This window comes from Drosophila navojoa, chromosome X, assembly GCF_054131105.1.
Source record: "Drosophila navojoa isolate 15081-1374.11 chromosome X, UAZ_NAV_1.0, whole genome shotgun sequence".
NCBI classification, from domain to species: Eukaryota; Metazoa; Arthropoda; class Insecta; order Diptera; family Drosophilidae; genus Drosophila; species Drosophila navojoa.
Window position 1 is genome coordinate 1,163,641 of NC_142895.1, and position 20,203 is coordinate 1,183,843.

At 47.5% G+C, this 20,203-nt stretch overlaps 3 protein-coding genes across 6 annotated transcripts; 2 read left to right on the plus strand and 1 right to left on the minus strand.

The window, feature by feature from the left end:
- LOC115564231 (uncharacterized) lies at positions 1 to 5,517 on the plus strand. Of its 4 annotated transcripts, none has more exons than XM_089263992.1 (4): positions 1 to 391; positions 452 to 923; positions 3,441 to 4,216; positions 4,299 to 5,508. In XM_089263992.1, the coding sequence occupies exons 1-4, from the start codon at positions 249 to 251 to the stop codon at positions 5,452 to 5,454; spliced, it is 2,547 nt and encodes an 848-aa protein (XP_089120118.1). In that variant the 5' UTR covers positions 1 to 248; the 3' UTR covers positions 5,455 to 5,508. The 4 variants fall into 4 exon arrangements, with proteins under 4 accessions (XP_089120118.1, XP_030244169.2, XP_030244171.2 ...); XM_030388309.2 differs by having other exon boundaries at positions 2 to 391; positions 3,519 to 4,216; positions 4,299 to 5,507; XM_030388311.2 differs by lacking the exons at positions 1 to 391; positions 452 to 923 and adding an exon at positions 2,571 to 3,425 and having other exon boundaries at positions 3,459 to 4,216; positions 4,299 to 5,517.
- Positions 5,518 to 6,148: 631 nt separating this feature from the next.
- LOC115564232 (farnesol dehydrogenase) lies at positions 6,149 to 7,633 on the plus strand. The gene is made up of 3 exons (XM_030388313.2): positions 6,149 to 6,798; positions 7,346 to 7,486; positions 7,551 to 7,633. Exons 1-3 carry the CDS (start codon positions 6,187 to 6,189, stop codon positions 7,590 to 7,592), a joined length of 795 nt encoding a protein of 264 aa, XP_030244173.1. The 5' UTR covers positions 6,149 to 6,186; the 3' UTR covers positions 7,593 to 7,633.
- A 1,745-nt stretch (positions 7,634 to 9,378) lies between these two features.
- Positions 9,379 to 11,547, minus strand: LOC115564233 (uncharacterized). Its single transcript, XM_030388314.2, has 3 exons — positions 11,267 to 11,547; positions 10,805 to 11,203; positions 9,379 to 10,267 (listed from the first exon to the last, which is right to left on the minus strand). The coding sequence occupies exons 1-3, from the start codon at positions 11,425 to 11,427 to the stop codon at positions 9,622 to 9,624; spliced, it is 1,206 nt and encodes a 401-aa protein (XP_030244174.2). The 5' UTR covers positions 11,428 to 11,547; the 3' UTR covers positions 9,379 to 9,621.
- Between the last annotated feature and the right edge of the window lie 8,656 nt (positions 11,548 to 20,203).

Here is a 20,203-nt window from a genome sequence, read left to right on the forward strand (position 1 = left end):
AATAAACCACACACATTTTCAGTTTGGGGATCTGTGAGTTTTCTGGCCTTCGCTGACTGAGTAGCCCTTTGTCGAGCCGAGCCGAGCTGAGCTGTGCTGTGCTGTGTCATAACTGAGCATTCTGTGAATGTGTTCACTTCTCAATATATATTTTCTATATTTTTTATTGTGCTGTATTTTAGCAGTGGAGAGAAGAAATCGTCAAGTGCAGCCGTGGTCACGAGTGTATCAATCTGTTTGAATGGGAGATGGCTTTCGTGGCTACCAATGATAAGCATGGCAATGAGGTAATGCGAGTAGTTCTCTCTACGGAGCCGGGCAACAAAACAGTGGCTTCCTGTCAGAATGTGAGGATCAACTGCAGCTCCGTTGGAGTCCGGTCGTATACACAGTAAGTCATCTGAGCCTTGTAGATGTAGATGTGTGCTTCAAAATAGTTTTCGTACTGCAGCGCAGGGCGTTTCGATCATCGACATCGCTTCCATTACTTTGCGGACTCGGCGCACCGTATGCGGAGGACGGACCTTTATCTGCTGCACGGGCAGAAGGGCTACAAAGACGGAAAGAATGAGCAGGCACTGGGGAAGCATCAGCAGAAGCTAGAGAGGGGGGAACATTCAAAGAAGGAAAAGAAGCAAGGGGAGCAACTAGAGAAGCGGGCAGATGGGAACTTGATGCTGGATATGCCTTACCTAAATATGACCATGGGGCGCAAGGAGCAGAAGGAGAAGGCACAGCAGGTGACATTGAAGCCGAAACTGAAAGAGAAGGCGGTGCAGACGGAGCTGGAGAATAAGGCAGTCCAGTACGCGTTGAATAAGAAAGAGATGTCAGACCGGAAGAAGTTGCTGCTAGAGCAGATAGAGAATGCAGAACAGAACAATGTGGATAAGAAAAAGAAGTCAGAGCAGGAGACATTGCAGGTAGGGCAACAAGAGAAGCCCGAACAGAAGACAGAATATAAGACGTTACTGGTAGAGCAGGAAAAGTCTGAGCGTAAGACTTTGCAGGATAAGAGAGAGAATGCAAAACAGAAGATTTTCCAGGTAGATCAGACAATGAAACCAGAACGGAAGACAGAGCAGAGAGAGAACGCAGACCGGAAAATGTTGCCGGGTGATAGGAAAGAGAAGGCAGACCGAAATGCGCTACATGTAGAGCATATGACTTTACAGATAGAGCAAAAAGAAAAGTTTGAACGCAAGGTGGATACAAAAGAGAAAGCCGTACAGGTAGAGCAGAAAGATAAGCTAAGAAATACGCTGCTGGTAGAGCACAAAGAGAATGCAGAACAGAAGCCGGTGCTAGCGGAGGATAAGAATGATAAGACAGAACAAAAGAATTTGTCTGTAGAGCAGAAAGATAAGTCAGAGTATAAGACGCTACAGCTAAATCAGAAAGACAAGTCTGCACGGAAGACGCTCCAGGTGGATACAAAAGAGAAGGCAGTACAGGTAGAGCAGAAAGAAAACAGAAGGAAGACGCTGCTGGTAGAGCACAAAGAGAATACAGAACAGAAGCCGTTGCTAGTGGAGGATAAGAATGATAAGACAAAGCAGGGCGACTTTCCGGCAGAGCAGAAAAAGAAGTCAGAGGAAAACCCTCTACAGATAGAGAAGATTGACCGAAAGAATTTGTTGATAGAGCAGAAAGATAAGTCAGAGTATAAGACGCTACAGCTAGATCACAAAGACAAATCTGAACGCAAGACGCTCCAGGTGGATACAAAAGAGAAGGCAGTACAGGTAGAGCAGAAAGATAAGCTAAGAAAGACGCTGCTGGTAGAGCACAAAGAGAATGCAGAACAGAAGCCGGTGCTAGTGAAGTATAATAATGATAAGACAAAGCAAAGCGATTTGCCGGTAGAGCATAAAGAGAAGTCAGAAGAAAAGACGCTACAGTTAGAGAAGAAAGAGAAGGCAGAACGGAAGACATTGTTAGTGGATAAGACAAAGGCAACGCGGAAATCTTTTCAGGTAGAGCAGTTAGAGAAGGACACGTTGAAGTATTTTCTGTTAGAGCAGATAGAGAAGGCGGCGCAACAAACGCTGCAAGTAGATCGGACAGAGAAACCAGAGCCGAAGACGCTGCACGTTGAGAAGACAGACCGGAAAAATTTGTCGGTAGAGCAGAAAGAGAAATTAGCAGAAAAGAAGTTAAAGCTAGATCAGAAAGAAAAATTGGAACGCAAAACGCTCCAGGTGGATAAAAAAGAGAAGGCAGTACAGGTCGAGCAGAAAGATAAGCTAAGAAAGACGCTGCTGGTAGAGCACAAAGAGAGCGCAGAACAGAGACCGTTGCAAGTGGAAGATAAGAATGATAAGGCAGAACAGAACAATTCGCCGGTAGAGCACAAAGAGAATTCAGAGAAAAAGATGGCAAAGATAGAGAAGAAAGAGAAGGCAGAACGGAAGAATTTGTCGGTAGAGCATAAAGAGAAGTCAGAGTATAAGACGCTACAGATAGATCAGAAAGAAAAGCCTGAACGGAAGACGTTGCTGGTAGATAGAAGAGAGAAGGCACTACAGGTAGTGCAGAAAGATAAGCTAAGAAAGACGCTGCTGGTAGAGCACAAAGAGAGCGCAGAACAGAACCCGTTGCAAGTGGAAGGTAAGAATGATAAGGCAGAACAGAACAATTCGCCGGTAGAGCACAAAGAGAATTCAGAGGAAAAGATGGTAAAGCTAGAGAAGAAAGAGAAGGCAGAACGGAAGAATTTGTCGGTAGAGCATAAAGAGAAGTCAGAGTATAAGACGCTACAGCAAGATCAGAAAGAAAAGTGTGAGCCCAAGACGCTCCAGGTGGATAAAAAAGAGAAGGAACAAAACAATTTGCCAGTAGAGCAGAAAGAGAAGTCAGAGGATAAGACGCTACAAGTAGAGAAGAAAGGGAAGGCAGAACGCAAAATGTTCTTGGTAGATAAGAGTGTGAAGGCAACGTGGAAGTCTTTTCAGGTAGATCAGATAGAGAAGGCCACGTTGAAGTATTTTCTGTTAGAGCAGATAGAGAAGGCAGAGCGAAAAATGCTGCAAGTAGATCAGACAGAGAAACCAGAGCGGAAGACACTGCATGTAGAGAAGACATACCTGAAGAATTTGTTGGTAGAGCAGAAAGAAAAGTCAGAGTATAAGACGCTACAGCTAGATCAGAAAGAGAAGTCTCAACGAAGGACGTTGCTTGTGGATAATAAAGAGATCACAGAACAGAAGGGGAAAGAACAGAGACCGAAGGCTGAACGGACGACGTTGCAGGTAGAGCAGAAAGAGAGAGCTGAACATAAGATGATGGCGGTGGATAAGAAAGAGAAGGCAAACCAGAATTCTCCACAGGTAGAGCAGAAAGATAAGTCAGGGCACAATATGTTGCAGGCAGAGCAGAAAGAAAAGTCTGAACAGAAGATGTTGCTGGTGGATAAAAAAGAGAAGGTAGAACAGGAGGAGGTACAGCAGAAAGAGAAGCCAGAACAGAAGACCTTGCAGGCAGAGCAGAAAGAGAAGTCTAATAAGATGGTATTGCAGGTGAAACAAAAATTGAAGTCTAAGGAGCAGACAAAACGTCGATATCATAGTCAGTACTTGGAATGGTCGTACGAAGCGATTTCGCAGTCGGAGAAAACGTCACAGCTGAAACAGATCTCGCAGCCAATAAAATCGCAAACAGAGAGATCGAAGTATGAGATAAAACCTCTGCTAACAAATTGTCAGACGGAGAAACTAAAGCCAGAGAGCTTACATCTGGAATTCTTAAAAGAACAGACAATTCAAGTGATGCGTTCAGAGCCAGAGAAGTCACAGAAGGAGATGTGTCTTCAAGCAGACTTGCAGCCAAAGCGTGAGAAGCGAACCCAAGCGAAACACAAGGTACAGCTGCAAATGAACTCGAAGCTGACGGTGTTGGACTCGGACATTCCGCGCGCGCTCAAGACTAGGTCACATACAGAGCCGACTTTGAAGAATGTCAACGAATCACAGCGCAAAGCCAAGTCACAGAATAACTTGCCACTGGATCCGGATCAGAATCAGGAAACGAAGTCGTCTGGGACTTCATCGCATCACAGCCATGGAAGTCGAACTGTCGCTGAATTGGGGCAGTGGAACAGCGCTGAGATCGTAGCGCATAGCACGCTGCTCTCCATGCAGGAGCAGATGGCCAAGCGAGACAGCAATAATTCATCGCCCTTGTCGTCGCCCTTCCACGCCTGGCTGGCTGCCAAAAAGTAAGCTAGCTCTATCTACATCAATGAACGATTGGGTTTATCAATTCATTACATCTCATTTTGTTTTACTCCGCCTACGCAGGGAGAAGCAGGATCAGCTGAAAAGGGAGCGCCGTCTCTCAACAGAGCTGGAAGAGCAACGTGCTAAGGAGCGCACGCGTCTCGCCCAGCTGAACTATGAGCTTTGGATCAAGAATAAGAACTCTCAGCTGCGACGGGCCAAGTCGGATGTGAGCTCCGGTCAGCTGACAACCCATTCGCGTCAGTCGCTGCCAGCCTCCGAAGCGCAACGCCGTCTCATCGAATGGGAGCGCGAAAAGCTGGCCGAGCTCAGGGAGCAGCGGCTGAAGCGTGAGGCCTACATCGAACGGCAAAATCAACTCGAGACGGCGCGCCGCGAAATGAGCGCCGAGGCCTTTGAGCAATGGGTCCTGGCCTCTCGCAACAAGCCGAAGCCCGTGCCCATGGGCAAGGGCCTTGACTCGCTGCGCGGCACTACCGCGCCCCTCTTCACGAACCCCAACGAATGGAAATCGGTGCATGGGCCCATCGTCAAGAAGCCGCAGAATCCGCCGCCGCAGCCGCGTCCGAAGCGCCCGGGGCCCGACTACGAGCGTCTCGAGCGTCTGGCTCAGCCGCGACGCACGGTCTGCAAGCAGAGCCCCAATGTGCGGCCAGAGCCCCTGAAGCTGAGCAGCTCCCTGGACAGCTGCCTGTTGCGTCCGCAGCGCACGTCCATGATCTGGAACAAGGACAATGCACAGCGCGTGCGCGAAATGAAGCGGCACACATCGCCGGACGGGGCGCAGCTGGAGCTGCACGACGATCAAGTGGAGCAGCTGCGCCAGCAGCAGGACCAGCAGGACAGCAAGATTCTGCCGAAAAAGTTTCAGGACAAGCGCGAGAAGCTGCGCCTCCGGCTCAAGGACTGGCTCGCAGAGGGCAAGGCGCTGCCCGAGCGCAGCCGCAACAACAGCTGCACCGACATCAACTACGAGCTGAAGCAGGAGCAGAAGCATGAGCTCAAGCAGCAGCAGCGTCGCGCCGTTTTCGCCGAAGAGGCGGCCCTGGTGCAACGCCGTCGAGTCGTCTTCAATGAGACGCGCATTCTACGCTCCGACGAGCATCTGCTGTCGGCGGCCAACAAATCGAATAAGCCGCTGCAGCGAGCACGCAGCATCGAGCCCAGACATTTACTCAAGTCGAAGGAACCTCAGAAAGTGAAGCCATGGCGTTAGATTTCGGTTCAGGTTTGCTTAGAACGCCCTGAAGGCCCTTTCCTCCCCGCCTCCCTCACTCACGTCAATTCCCTATATCGTCAACATCCTCTCATTTCAATTTCTTTTTTTTTGTAAGTTTTTCAAAATATATTTTTTACTCGGGCCCAAAATCTGTTTGCTTTTTGAATTGGTTTTCTAATCAAATTATAGAAATATATTATAGGAAGAGGAGGAAATATAATCCTCACTTTCTTTTCAACTAGATTTGCCCGCAAGTAGCTCAGCTCTGCAGGGAAATTCCAGTCAGGTAGAGGCTTAGACCCGTAAGGCTTCCCAGTGGGCCGCTCACAGGAACCGCAGCCAGCTGCTGCAATTGCAGAGAATACCTTCCCATAAACAACTGTAAATGGAGTTCGATGCAATGTAATGCAGTTGATGCTGCTCCAATCACGCCGAGAGCTCTGATTGAGAACAGCAGCTCGGAATAATTACAGCCACTTGCGTGCAGATTACCTCAAGTTGGCTCGAAGACAAAGCGACAGCGACAGTTCGCAGTCGACAATCGAAATGATGTCAGTGGGCAGGATGGATTTGTGGGTGGGTGTTCGGTACAGGCAAATCGATACGGCTTAGGCTCTATACAAGCACTTGGCTCATTTGCATTACTACGGCCTCTCAGCTGGCTGGCTGGCTGGCTGGCTGGGAGGGCTAGCTCGTTGGTTGCAGAGGCCTGGTCGGCCAGTCGACAAAATGGAACGTTGGCGCAACAAAGTGGCCGTGGTTAGCGGCGCCAGCGCTGGCATTGGGGCTGCCTGTGCCCGCGCCTTGGCCGGTGCCGGTCTGGTGGTCGTTGGCCTGGCCCGGCGCCAGGAGCGCATCGAGAAGATGCGAGCAGAGCTGCCGCCAGCCGAGCAGCGGCGCCTGCATGCCCGACGCTGCGACATAACGCGCGAGTCCGAGGTGCTCGACGCGTTCGACTGGGCGCAGCGGGAGCTGGGCGGCGTGCATGTGCTGGTCAATAATGCGGGCATCATTGCCACCACGGAGCTCAGCGGGCCGGGCAATACCCAAGCGATACGCGACACCATCGAAACGAATCTAATGGGCAGTGTCTATTGCATCCGCGAGGCATTCCAAGCAATGCGACGACAGCAGCAGCAGCAGCAGCAGCAGGCGGAACAGCAGGAGCTGGCCGAGGGCCACGTGATCATTGTGAACAGCGTTGCGGGGCAGCAGGTGCCAAATCTGGGACCTCAAATGCCATCGCTAAACATTTATCCGGCGACCAAGTTTGCGCTGCGTGCCATGCAGGAGATCTACCGCCAGGAGTTTCAGCGCCATCAAACGCACGTCCGGGTCTCGGTGAGTGGGGTAAAGGCAGGCCAGGAATGTGTAATACCCAAACGCCCGCCTCGTGTCACAAAGCGTGAGCTATTCGAAATGCTGTTTGTCTCTTTAATTGGAAATCGGAAAATGTGAATCTCTGCCTCAGACGCACTCCATGTGAATATTTGCCGTACCGTGCGATATCTCATGCCTCTAGCCCAGCTTCATCTGGACTTAGTATCAGATGTGCCCGCCCCTCAATCCCATCTTTCGTTTAACTATCCATCGTCTATTTTATTCAAGCTTCCTGTGAAGCTCCCATCCGAATGACCTTTCAAAGGACCTGACATTCCACATTCCCTATCATCTTCTCTCGATTGTCCATTACAGCTTCGACTTGCCCTGTTCTTCGACCTCACCCTCCATCTCTATATATAAGTATATATCTTAGAGTCCCATCGCCTCAACTCTCTTGATTATCAATCCCTCCCTCAGCTAAGCTAGCCCTTAAAGATTTAGTCAAACATTGATGTACTCCTCCATCTTAATTGCTCACAATTTTATGCTTGATATCTGATTTCAGACCATTAGTCCCGGCATTGTCGACACGGACATCCTGCCCGAGCAGATACAGGGCGTCATCAAGCCACATATGCCGATGCTGCGCTCTGAGGATGTGGCCGACGCCGTACTCTGGACCATCTCAACTCCATCCAATGTGCAGGTGAGCATGAAATATTGTCTGCATCATATCTGTATATTACGTCCAATACGTTTTCCCTCAACAGGTACAAAACATTACCATCAAGCCGCAGGGTGAAAAATTTTAATTACAATTCGAATATTAAAGATAGATATATCGTCTAGCTAACCGAGATTGTACTGTTCTTTAGGGGGCTGTCAGTGTGCTCAGGGTTCTCATAGGGTTGGGCCCTGCTCACGCCTTCAATCATCAATCAAACTCTCACAGTGTGGCGCTCATTTGAATGTCTGTGGCCAGCCAGAGGCCCCGGGGACTTGAAACTTGATTGAAGCACATTGTACGCTGCCAGGCGCTTTGACCCAGAAGAAGATCAACAATTTCCACATCGATCAGGCACCAATTGTTACACACACACACACAAAAGTAGAACACGAAACAGTAGAGGAAAAACCCAAAATGGAAGGGAACAACAAAATCCCGTAAGGAGAGGAGAAATTTGCATTTTCTGTTTTACAAATGACGCAGGTGCTGTGGCTAAGGCTAAGGCTAAGGCTCGATGCAGGATGCGGAGCGTCGGACAAGCAGCTCATTGGATTGCCAAACAACGAGCCAAAACACACACGCACACACACTCTGGTGGCATAACGAGGGCCAGCCGAGAGGGGTCACTGCACAGGAACATTTCGAGCAGCTCAATTTTTGGCTAAAATGTGGGCTCGACCCTTCCTTTTAGCCAGCACTCAAATCAACAGCAGCAGCTGCGATTCCTACGACCAACTGTCTCTATCCACTCACACTTTCTATACCACACACACACTCTCTCTATCTCTCTCTCTCTCTATCTCTATCTCTGTCACACATCGATGCTGGCCTTACCTGTTACCTGGCTAAAAACAAAAGGGGGGGAAAAGAATTGCTCGAGCAATGTCTCACAATGAAAATGGATTAAAAGGATAAGTGGGCGGCAGAGCGTGTGGGCGTTGTCTTGTGGTTGAACTCCATAGAGCTCGACCGCCTCTACCTCCACCTCTCTACCGTTCGCTCCCCCTCGAGGCTTGCGGACTGCAGCTGCATTGTCGGCGCTGCTGACCAAGTCAGCCCCAAAGGCTCCCTCTCGATTGTCGGCCTAATTGAATTAACCTAAACAAAAACATTAAAAACTTCAATCTTAATTACTGTCACTGCACTGGGCCCAGTCCAGAGCATTTTAGGCCAGTCATATGCAGATTTAGCCTTACCTCTTTGAGCTTCAAAGCTGCATTAAGCAACTTTCAGGCAAGTAAATCTAGACAGGGGTCTTACTTATATGCAAAGCTTACCAGATAGTATTCAAGTAAGCTTAAGGATCCTGCTTAAAGCTCGATCAGCGCTGCACTATATGCCAAAAGCTTTTTGTCGCGAGCTTTTAGTGTGGGCGAATAAACACTTTCAAGCTGAAGAGTAAGAACTATTGAGTATAATAATCAGCATTAGATGAAAAGGGAATTTTTTTACGGCATATCTAATCTCTTAGCACAAAGCTTTATAAGCGCTGCACTATATATCAAAAGCTTTTGGCCGAAAGCTTTTAGTGTAAGCGAATAAACAATTTGAAGGAAACAATTGAGTATAATAATCAGCATTAAATGAAGAAGACTTTTTCAAGGCATATCTAAGCTTGTAGCAAAAAGCTTTTGGATTGAGCGCAAGTAGTAAAGTCTTGCTGAAAGCTCCACTAAATGTCAGCAGTACTGGCAGAGCTAACAGTCCAAGTTCTATTTACATAGAAATCCATATAAAGCGAGAGCTTTAATCAAAGCTAACTGCCTAATGCTTAGCTTCTAGCAGCTTTAAGCTGACTACAATGAATTCTTAGTTTAACTTTAAGCAGCTTTCAGCTTTCCGTTTAAAACAAAAGCGTTGATTGAGGGAATTCGATTTTATTTTATTGCCTTTGATTTGTGTGTGGCCTAAAGTTGACTAGCTTGAACTGTCTAGCTACGCGGGCAATTGTTGAGAAGCTTTTGGATTCAGCGAAAGCTATAGCGCGGCTACAGTTATGATTGGCTAGTGATGTCAAGGTTGGCTATGGGGTTGGAGCTTTAGCTTGAAGTCAGTTGGTTAGCTGAATCGCACGCAGCTTAAAGCTTTGGGGAAAAAGCTCTCTCGTTGCCCGCTCACTGCTTGCGCTGCGCTGACTGCTGCGCTGCGTGCTGCGCCGAGCTGATGGTCTCCAGACGGCGCCGCAGCGAGCGCTGCGCCGCGGACAGCGGCACGTGCAGATAGAACGAGGTGACTGGCTGCGCATGCTTGCGCTGCCGCGTCGCAGCAGCGACAGCAGCGGCAGCACCAGCGGCCGACACTCTCTGCTTGTCTCGCCGCGGCTGCTGCTGCTGCTGCTGCGACTGCATCAGCTGCTGCTGCCGGATCTGCTGCATGACCTGCAGCTGCGGCGGCGGCTTGGCCGTCTGTCGCGACATCCAGCGCTGCCAGGCGAGATGGCTGAGCTCCTCGCGCAGGCTCTGGTGCGCCTGGTCCTCCTGCTGGGCCTGCTCCTGCCGGTCGCGCCGCTGCCGCGCCTCCTGCTGCTTGCGCTGCCGCCACACCAGCAGCGACTGCTGGCTCTTCTTCTGCCGCTGCAGCGTCGCGATCTCCGCGGCCAGCGCCTCGTCGAAGCGCGACTCCTTCAGCATCAGCCGCTTCTTCTTCGCACTCAGCCACTCCGCGTAGCTCTTGTCGGCCATTTGCTGGCGCAGCTGCTTCGCCTGCTGCACCCGCTGCGCCTCGCGTCGGCTCTGGCGGCGGCGCAGCGACTCTTGACTCCTGCGGGAGAGAAGGAGGGCGGGGTGCGAGAAGATAAAAGAGAAAAAGTGGACGAGAAAGCGATGGAGAGAGGGAGAGTGAACATGACGAAGGGAAAGGGAACGAATGAAAGGAAAGGAAGAAGGAAAAGATAAGAAAGAAAGGATAGGAAAGAAAGGGAAAGAAGTAAGAAAGGGAAAGAGTTCACTCACATCTTTCAGAGGGAAGAAAGCGTGAGGAGCGAGAAGACAGAAAAGGGAAACGAAAGAATAGATAAAAGGGATAGAGGGATAGAATAGGGATAAAATGAAAAGAAATAAGATAGGGATAGAAATAAGAAATAAAGAAGAAACAGCAAAAGAGTGAAATGAAATGAAAAGAACAGCGAAGTTGGAAAAGGAAAAAGGAAAGAATAGATAAAAGGGATAGGGCGAAAAATGAAAATAAATGAAATGGATAGAGACAAGAAATGAACATGAGACAGAGAAGAAGTGAGAGAGTAAAGAAGAAAGGGAAAATGCGGGAGAATACTCTTTCGATTCCCTTTTATCGACTCACCTCTTGCGCAGCAGCCACTGCTCGAAGGTCAGGCGGCGCTGGCCGGGACGGGGGGGCGGCTGCCAGTGGGGCAGCCACGGCGAGGACTCCAGCAGCTGCTGCTGCCGCTGCTGCAGCTGCTCCAGCTGCGCCTGCCGCAGCTGGGCGGCTCGGCTCGTTGTGCTGGAGTCGTGCGCCTCCAGCCAGTAGCTGTCGCTGCCGCTGTTCTGCTGCAGCTCCAGCGGTGGCAACGGCGACGGCGACGGCGACGACGACGTTGCTGCGGCGTGTCGCGGTCGCGTCACTGCCTGCCGCGTCTGTCGCTCCGCCGAGCTGGAGCGGTTGCCTGCCAGCTGCCGTGGCGCAGACGTCGGCGTCTCCTGCAGCCGCAGTCGCAGCGTCGGATAGACCTTCTGCTGGCTAGTGGAACGAGGGCAGAGTTTTTGCTGCAGCTCAAACAGTTGGCTCTGGCCGCGGACTCACCTTTGGCCGCTGTTGTTGTTCAGGTGCGTCTGCCGTCCCACTTCACCTCCCGCTACGCGGCCGCCAAGTGCTGCCAACGGCTGCTCCTGCTGCTGCTGCTGCTGCTCCTGCTGCTGCTGCTGCTCAGTCGGCGCTGTTCGCTCGCTCTCCTCCACAGCCATTGCCAAAGCCCCTAAAGCAGATCAATTCAAGATTTAATTTTGAACTATTTTTCGAGTTTCTGAATTTAAAAGCACAAAATTTTCCACAATGTTTTTTGTTCGTATTCCCTTAAGCTCGTTTGCCTAGATGCTGGAGAAATCTGTGACAGTCAAGTCAAGGCAAACGGAGTGTGTGACAGAGAGAGCGAGAGAGAGAGACAGACAGAGTGTGACAGGGATAGCGATGCGATTCTGCGATTCTCTTAAAGTCAAGCAAGAGAGGAAGCAACTCTCTCTCTCTCTCTGTCTCTGTCTCTTGCCGAAAGTGGGCGCTGTTGTGGGCGTGGCTGGCTCAGCGGACTCAAGGGTCGCAATACTCTCGAGGGGCAGCCAGGTGAAGGTCGTGCGTAGCATTCATCAAGTATTTGCCGTTGTCGTTGTCAAATAGCAGCAACAACAACAACAACAATAAAACTTACCTTTCCCATTTGTGTTTTCCTTTCTGTCTTCCGCGCGTTCTTGTTGACTGAGCTGCAAACAATTTGTTACAGGTGCAGAGAGAGAGAGAGAGAGAGAGAGGTGGGGAGTGGGAGCGGGGGAGAGAGAGGTAGAGAAGTGGGTGAGCTGCAACTGCAACAACCGACAACAACAACAACAACAATAGCAATGCGAAATATTTCATTGCATTCAGTCAAAACGTCACAGCCACGCCCACCGCTGTCGCCCGTTCGCCCACAAATTGAGAGACAGGCGACATTTATTTGTATTATTTTAATTGCAGCTAAGCAGTGAAAGCTGCGGGCAGAGGCAGAGGCAGCGGCAGAGGCAGAGGCAGAGAACTGTTAAAAGTAGCGGTAAATGCAGAAGCAACGGTGAAAGCAGCGACGCCGGCAGAGGCAGCCATTTCGATGCAGTTTGGTGTGAAGCGAACGAGCAGGAGCAGGAGGAGCAGGAGCAGGAGCTGGAGGAGCAGGAGCAGGAGCAGCAGGAGTAGGAGGAGCAGGTGTGAAGCTTGCTAATACAAACAAAAGACGCTAGAGCGAGACAGAGCGAAGACGAAACGCAGATAGAGCAGTGAGAATGAGAGTGAGAGTGTGAAGGTTTGTGGGTGTGCGACAAGGACAGAGAATTGTTAAGTTGAGCAAAGCGAAAGTGAAATGCAGAGAGAGAGAGCGAAAGAGAGTTTTGCTAGTTTTTGGGGGCCACACTTGACATTTAACTGTTAAATTGTTAACTGGCAACTGACGCCGGCGTCGCAGCCAACGTCGCCGTCGCCGTCGCTGTCGCCGTCAGCGGCAACTGAATAATAATGACATTTTAATTAAATGAAAGCCCGAAGAGGCGTACCGCCCGTCCCGCCCGTCCGCCGCCTCCTGTCGACTGCTCCTGACAGACTCTGTTCGAGCTGAACTGAAATGCGAGACACGCCCCACCGCCCACCGCCCACCTAGCGAGTGCCAGGCCACATAATAAGCCATTCAAGCACGAAAGCTATTAGAAAAGCATTGCGAAATTATTATTAAAGCAAGTGCAGAAAGCTCAAGCAGTGGAGCGAGAGGTGAAGAATTTAGAGAAACGAATGACGATCTGGTGTGAGATCATATAAGTAGGTCATTCAGTGGGGTGAGAAGTGTTCATGGATAACAATGCGATAGTTCGAGCGAGCGAGGAAAACTCTCAGATGATTCTTTTTCACTATCATTATCAATTTCTGTATCTCTGTATATATCTCTCTCGCTCTTGCAGCCTCATTCAGGCTCTTTTACTCTTTCTATCCCTCTCCTTCTCTGTCTCTCTCACTCTCTTTCTCTCCCTCACTCTCTTTCTCTCCCTCACTCTCTTTCTCTCCCTCACTCTCTTTCTCTCCCTCTCTCTAAATTTCACTACTCATGCCTATCACTCTCTCTGTCTCCCTCAGTGTCTTTCATTCTTCCTATCTTTCCAGCCCTCTCTCCTATTCTCCCATGATCTCTCTCTCTTTTTTCCCTCTCATTCTCTCTGTATTATATGTATATGTTTGTCTCTTTCTCCCTCTCTCTCTCTCTCTCTCTCTATCTATCGAGGAAAACTGTTGTTACTTTCTCATTATCCTTCTCTGCTTGAGTCTCTATCTTTCTCTCCCAGTCTCTCTGTCATCTGTCTCTCTTAGTCTCCCTGTCTCCCTTAGTCGCATTCCCACTTTTTTTGTCTGCCTCGGAAGCTATCTGTATCTCTCTGTCTTTCTCCCTCTGTCATTTTCTGTCTCTCTCAGTTTCTTTCACTCGTCCTCTCTCTCTCTTTCTCTCTCTCTCTCTCTCTGTTTCTCTCTATGTCTCTTTGGCACTCTCTTTCTGGCTTACTCTCGCCTTGTCTCACTTTCCCTTGCTCTCTCTTTCTGTCAGATATTTGCCTATTGACCCAATTCTCTGTATACACCCCATGTATATATCTATTTTCTATGATACCGGGTATACACGACTATTAGCCTAAATACTAAATTGCCTTTTCTGCAGCTTCAATCAAGTTTTCCTTCTCTCTTAGCAACTTTTCACTGAAAATACCCTACAAATGTGAATAGAGTGGGGTATGCACGACTGCCACTGGGCAAGGGTACATCCCATTCAATGCTACGCACAGCAGGCGCTTTACGGCGAGCAAGGCTTTTCCCGCAGCTGTCCAATTCCAGCCGCGCCTATATGCCCGCTCTGCCCGTGCGCTGCATAGGGTATACGACGATATGCGACGCGCATAAATTGCCAAATTGCAGTTGCCAGGTAAACGGTAGAAAAAGAAGAAGAAGAAGAAGAAATGTCGTCGTCGAGCAGGCGGCGAGAGGGTGAGAGGGCGACAAAAGGCGACACCCTGTGCCAAGTGACGCCCCCTTTCGGGCGGTGCACCCTGTGTGGAGCGAGTTGTAATTGAAAAAAATTGCGTTGCATACTTGTAGGCATGATTTATAACAACAACAACAACAACAACAACAACAACAGCAGCAGGGCTGAACATAATAAAAACTGTGGAGATAGTGAGAGTGAGAGAGTGAGAGAGAGAGGGCGAGAGAGGCAGCAGCAGCAAAAAAAATGTCACGCCAATTGCTGAGACAAACAATTTTGCTTATTGTTGTTGTTGTTGTTCCTGTTGTTGTTGTTGTTGTTGCTGCGTCAGCAACTTTTCGGTTGTTGCTGCTGCTGCTGCGGCTGCGGGTATTGGCAAATGCGTCGAAAGACAATAAACGTAACCACATGCATAAAAAGAAGGCCAAGCGCGAGGGGGGGGAGGGGAACTCAAACGAATGTGCAAAGAACAGCGACAAGTGAACGACTGCCAGATACCCTGTAAAGCAAGATGGAAGAAGAAAATCATAGAGACAGACAGACAAAAGAGAGAGAGAGGGTGGAGAGAGGGGGAAAGGGGCAGAGGGAGTAAGAGAGAGCAAGAGATAGATAGAGAGAGTGAGAGAGAGGGAGGAAAGAGGGGGAGAGGGAGTGGGGAAGAGCAAGAGATGGAGAGAGAGAGAGAGAGAGAGAGAGAATAAATACAAATATCTCGCGTTTTCGGCGCTTTAAGTCAGCTAAATCAAGAAAAGAATTTTAACCAGAAATTTGCATAGCTGATGGGAGTTTACGTTCCAAATTTTGGGTGTTTAACTGCTAAAGTTTTCGAGAAAAAGACTTTTTGAGATTTGTGTATATGAAAAAAAAAAATATACATAAAATACTTATGAAACAAATAGAAAATGAAAAGCTATGACAGCTCTTGAAATGTGCTAGGGAAATCATAGAGAGAGAGATAGAGAAAGAGAGAGAGAGAAAGAGAGAGAGAGAAAGAGAGAGAGAGAAAGAGAGAGAAAGAGAGATAGACAGAGAAAGAGAGAGAGAGAGAGTGAGATAAAGCAGTTGGCTGAGCTTTTATTTCTTCATATCATCATTCGATATTCCATATACCTGACATTCTTCCTTTTCTTTACTCGGCCATTCTCATGTTTCTTCATCCTCTTTTGCAGGCGTTTCTTCTGTTTCTTCATTTGCTTCTAGTTCCCCGAAACTCTCTTCTCCCTTAAGTTTTACGTGTGCTTTCGATTCTTTATAATCTGCTCCTTCTTTTCAGCTCAATCTTATTCATTTACATATTTTTCGTATTCCTTTTTCTAGTTTTTCCTTTTCTTCTTCTATTCCCCCCCTTACTTCCATTTCTTCTTCTTCGATCTCGTTTTCGTCCTCGTCTTCTTCCTCACCTTCTTCTCCCGTTTGTACCTGTTCAGCTTTCTCTTCATTACATTCTTCCTCGCTTTCTTTTCCCCCTTCTTTCGTTTCTTCTGCTTTTCCTTCATTTTCTCTCACTTCTTCTTCTTCCTCATCATCTCTTCTCTGCCTCTTTTAGCTCCAACCCATGCCTAGGCGTTACATACCCCTCCTCTCCAACCGATATACCCGCTTTCATCGCAGTGCCATTCCAGGTAAACTATAAAAATGAAGCAAAAGGTAAGGCCAAAGAGAAACGCAAATGGGAAATGCTGAAAGCAACAAACAGCGAAATTCTCATTCGACCAGCAACAACAACAATCAGATCCTGAAGAAGAAGAGGAAGAAGCAGCAGCAGCAGCAGCAGTTGAACAATTGTTAAAACAGATTCCAATACAATTCTGAGATTCTAACTTTATTTTCAGAGTTGGCTTTAAAAACGATTTTGGTCCAGTTGCCCATAGGCAAATGATGAATGATGAATGATGAATGATGAATGATGAATGATGAATGATGAATGCTGAATGATGAATGATGAATGATGGATGATGAATGATGAATGATGAATGATGAATGATGAATGATGAATGATGAATGATGAATGATGAATGAGGAATGCTGAATGATGAATGGAGGGTCGCGCACAGGCTGAAAGTCTTTGAATATGCAAAATAATTCCTATCGACAGTTGTTGAACTATTGGAAACTAAGCGAAAAGGTTCTCAAGTTGAGGTGAGAGAAAGAGAGGGAGAGGGAGAAAGAGAGAGAGAGAGAGAAAGAGAGAGAGAGAGAAAGAGAGGGAGAGGGAGAGTGAGACATAAAGAGAGATAGAGAAAGATGTACTGTGTTTCTTATGGCACTAGATAACAACCAAATCATGGATTGATTGATATATCGAAATATCGATATATATAGAGCTAGCGATGTCTCTACGTACCAATCGCTAAAAATACAACACCAATGGAGAAACGCGATGATGTTTATGGATAATATAAAGATCATTCGATATCTAGACATATATAAAGATGTATCGATTTATCGATAAACAGCAGAGAGTTAGATTGCTCGATAGTTAGAGATCGTAATATCACCAAAGCTTAAACATCAAGCGCAATATAGAAATTTTACTTGATAGACGATAAGCGTAGACATTCTTATGAAATATCGATAGATAGATAGGTTTGATATATTAATGTATCGAAAGAAAGATACCTGATTATAGAGAGATATGGAGAGATGATGTATACTCCTATATAGATATATCTGTTATGGGTACATATAGAGATTTTTATTAACAGAATGCTTCATAAGTCGATCTATTATCTGAATACCCTACACTGATCATATACCGTACATTCCCTTCATACACTTTGATAACCGATTGACCTGTACCCTGCGCATATCTTCCACTATACCATCTAGGAACTCATATCTGAATGGCCCAGTATCTCTCTGTCCTTTGCTCTCTAAATACTTTACCACACCGTCTGGATACCCTGCACCGTCTCTGATTGCCCAACGTTATCTGTCTCCGCCCCCATCTTCACTTTGTAGCGCCCTATACTCCTGGTACGCCATCCATCAGCATCTGCATAGCCTACCCCACCTCACCCGCCCCTCCCCCTCCTCGGACGACAACATTTGTTCGCTCCTTCCGCCCCATTTGTCAGTTCCTGTTCCAATAATTTCGAGTATACGCATACCATATAGCAAGAAGAAGAAGAAGACGACGAGAATATATATATATATATTTTTATTTATGCCACACACACGCACACGCACGCACCTGCAGCACCTGACCTACCTGTAGACACCCGCCCTGCCACGCCCCCCCCCTCGTCAGCGGATTCTGTTGTCAGCTTTGTTACTTTATTAAAAGCGTTTGCAGCCAGTGGAGCTGGCACGTGCCTGGACGACGGAGCTAGCCGCCCACGCGTCCTCTGGCGTCGCACCTGGGGCTGGCTCTAGGACGAGTCCAGCTAACGGTACCAAAGGTGAGCGGCCGTACACGGACCGAAATGACTCACTGAAAGAGTGAGAGAACGAGGGAGTGAGAGAGTGAGAGAGAGAGAGAGAGAGAGGAGCACAATTTTGAAGTGAATCGTAGAGGTAACTCTTCCTCTCTCTCTCTCTTTCTTTACCTCTCTCTCTCTCTCTCTCTCACACACCATCTTTCTCTTTTACTGTAGCTACCCGCGTTTCTCTCAGTGTATTTCCTTGCACACATTTGTGTTGCTTTCTTTTTCCGTATTTGTATTGCGGCATTTCCATAAAGTGACAAATTTTACGACGTCAATAGGCGGCGACAGCGACGCCAGCAGCGACGGCGACAGCGACAGCGACAGCAAACGTCATTGACGCGATATCGACAAGACGACAGGAAGGAGAGGACGAACAAGATAAGGAGAAGAGAAAAACTCGTAGAGCTCAGATGGGGAGCTCGAAATTTTGATGCCCTCTCGATGTGATGAGAGAGAGAGAGAGAGAGAGAGAGAAAAAGAGAGAGAGAGGGAAAGAGAGAAAGAGTGAGAGAGAGAGAGAGGGAAAGAAAGAAAGAGTGAGAGAGAGTGAGAGAGAGAAAGAGTGATAGAAAGGTAAGGGAAAGATAAGAGGAAATGAAAGAGAACGAGAGCGGAAGAAATATAGAAAGAGCAGGCAGAAGGGTAAAGGAGAGAAAGAGAGAAAAAGAGAGAAAGAGAGAGAGAGAAAGAGAGAGAGAGAGAGCTACAGAGCTAAAGAGGAAAAAACAGAGACAGAGAGGGCAAGAGATGAAGAGAAAATGGGAGGAAAAGGAAGGTGTGAGATTGAGAGAGTTCCCTGCTCCAGAGAATATAGTCTGGGAATGAAGAAAGGCCAAGAAGAGAAATGGAAATTTATTCACGCACAGTTCAGCTTCATATCTAATCAATAGTTCGTCGTAATTGCTATACGATAGTTCCGATTAACGCTATAAAGTGGCCCAATATCTGTCATTTTCTCTGCATATAGCGAGAAGGAGAGAGCTCAAATCACGCAAGCAACATATTCCCCTCTCATTCACTTCGACTGCTTGAAGACTTTCATTCAACGATAGTTTCTTTCGATATATCGAACGTACTTCTTCAGCGCGAGGACTTCTCAGTTACAGCTGAGCTCTAGCAACTTACCTGATCTATCCTTAATTTCTTAACTACATTCCCATTTCCATTTCTATTCGCTCTTCTATGCGCTTCTCATTGCCTAGGGGAATGCATCAACTCCACCTTGATACCCTGTATTTGCTGTACAGTAATATTTGATCGTAATTTCTTTGCGCGAGACTGGCCGGAAGTGCTGGCAATGCCACGCCCACTGCTTCGACACCGCCTCCGGCCTAACAATGAACCTTGGCCTTATCAAGCGCCACGCCCCGAATTGATAAAAAAGAATTTGAAATGTTTACGTTAATTAAATGGGGCTAGGGGCTAGGGGCAGCGTGGGGGCGTGGCAGGCGACGGGCGGGCGAGAGGGCGGTGCTGGTGTTTGACCTTGATAATAATTCGTTGTCATTTATCAATTTGTCCATTTGGTATTTTCTGGCTGTTGGTATTTTTTGTAGTATTTATTAAGTATTTTTTTTGTTGTATTTCGAAATTGTTGCGTGCTTTGCGGCTTTTGCTGTTGCAGCTGCACGTTTCATCTTACAAATCAGCCCAAGCCACAGCCTGTCAACACAATTTCACACACACACACACACACACACACAGAGCACACACACACACACAGCACACCTGAGTTAATTGAGAGACTTTGAAACAAGTCCGAAAACCGCAAAAATTGCAGGAAAAAAAAACACTCTAAAGAAAAGGGAATGTCAAAGTAAGCAGACTTCACTTGTGCGCGACTAGGAGATACCCTGTACAAAATTCAGTTGAACTGATATGCCCCATTGACAGACGTACAACTCTTACAGGGTATGCGCTCAATATAGCCACAATTCTATCTCAGCAAATGAGCAGCTCCTTCTAGAAAATATTGTAAGAACTGTGGCATACTTTTGGACGGACCTACTAAAGGAATCCAAATATGCATATGTATATGTATATGATATAATGCAAATTAAATATGCATGCAATATAAGCAAAACTATTAACACATATTTAATTTATAAATAAATTTCAAGCTTGTAATTCAATTTCTTACAATTTCCATCAATTTCTAGTCAAATATATGTTAAAATTACCCAAATATCGTTAAAAAGCCAATTTTCGTAGCAATCGGTAAAATGTTGGCACATCTCTAATAGCTGCCGTTCATTTGCATGCGTGCGTGCGTGTGTTTGTGACGTTGCTTTAATTGGTTTAGGGTGAAATAAAGAAGGTCTGCCTATTGCCAAATTGCAACGGTTTAATTGCAGCTAAGCAGAATGCTAAGCCGCGCACACATTTAAGAGAGCCGACGCTTACGGACCAGCTCGCTCTCTTGGCCATCGAACACGCGTCGAACATGTGCGTTGCGGGTTGCGTGCGAGCTAACAGAGCGGTTGCAGCTGTTGGCTGTTGTCGTAACAGCGCCGCTTAGCAGTGACCACTGTTAACGCAAGCCACGCTGTTAACAGA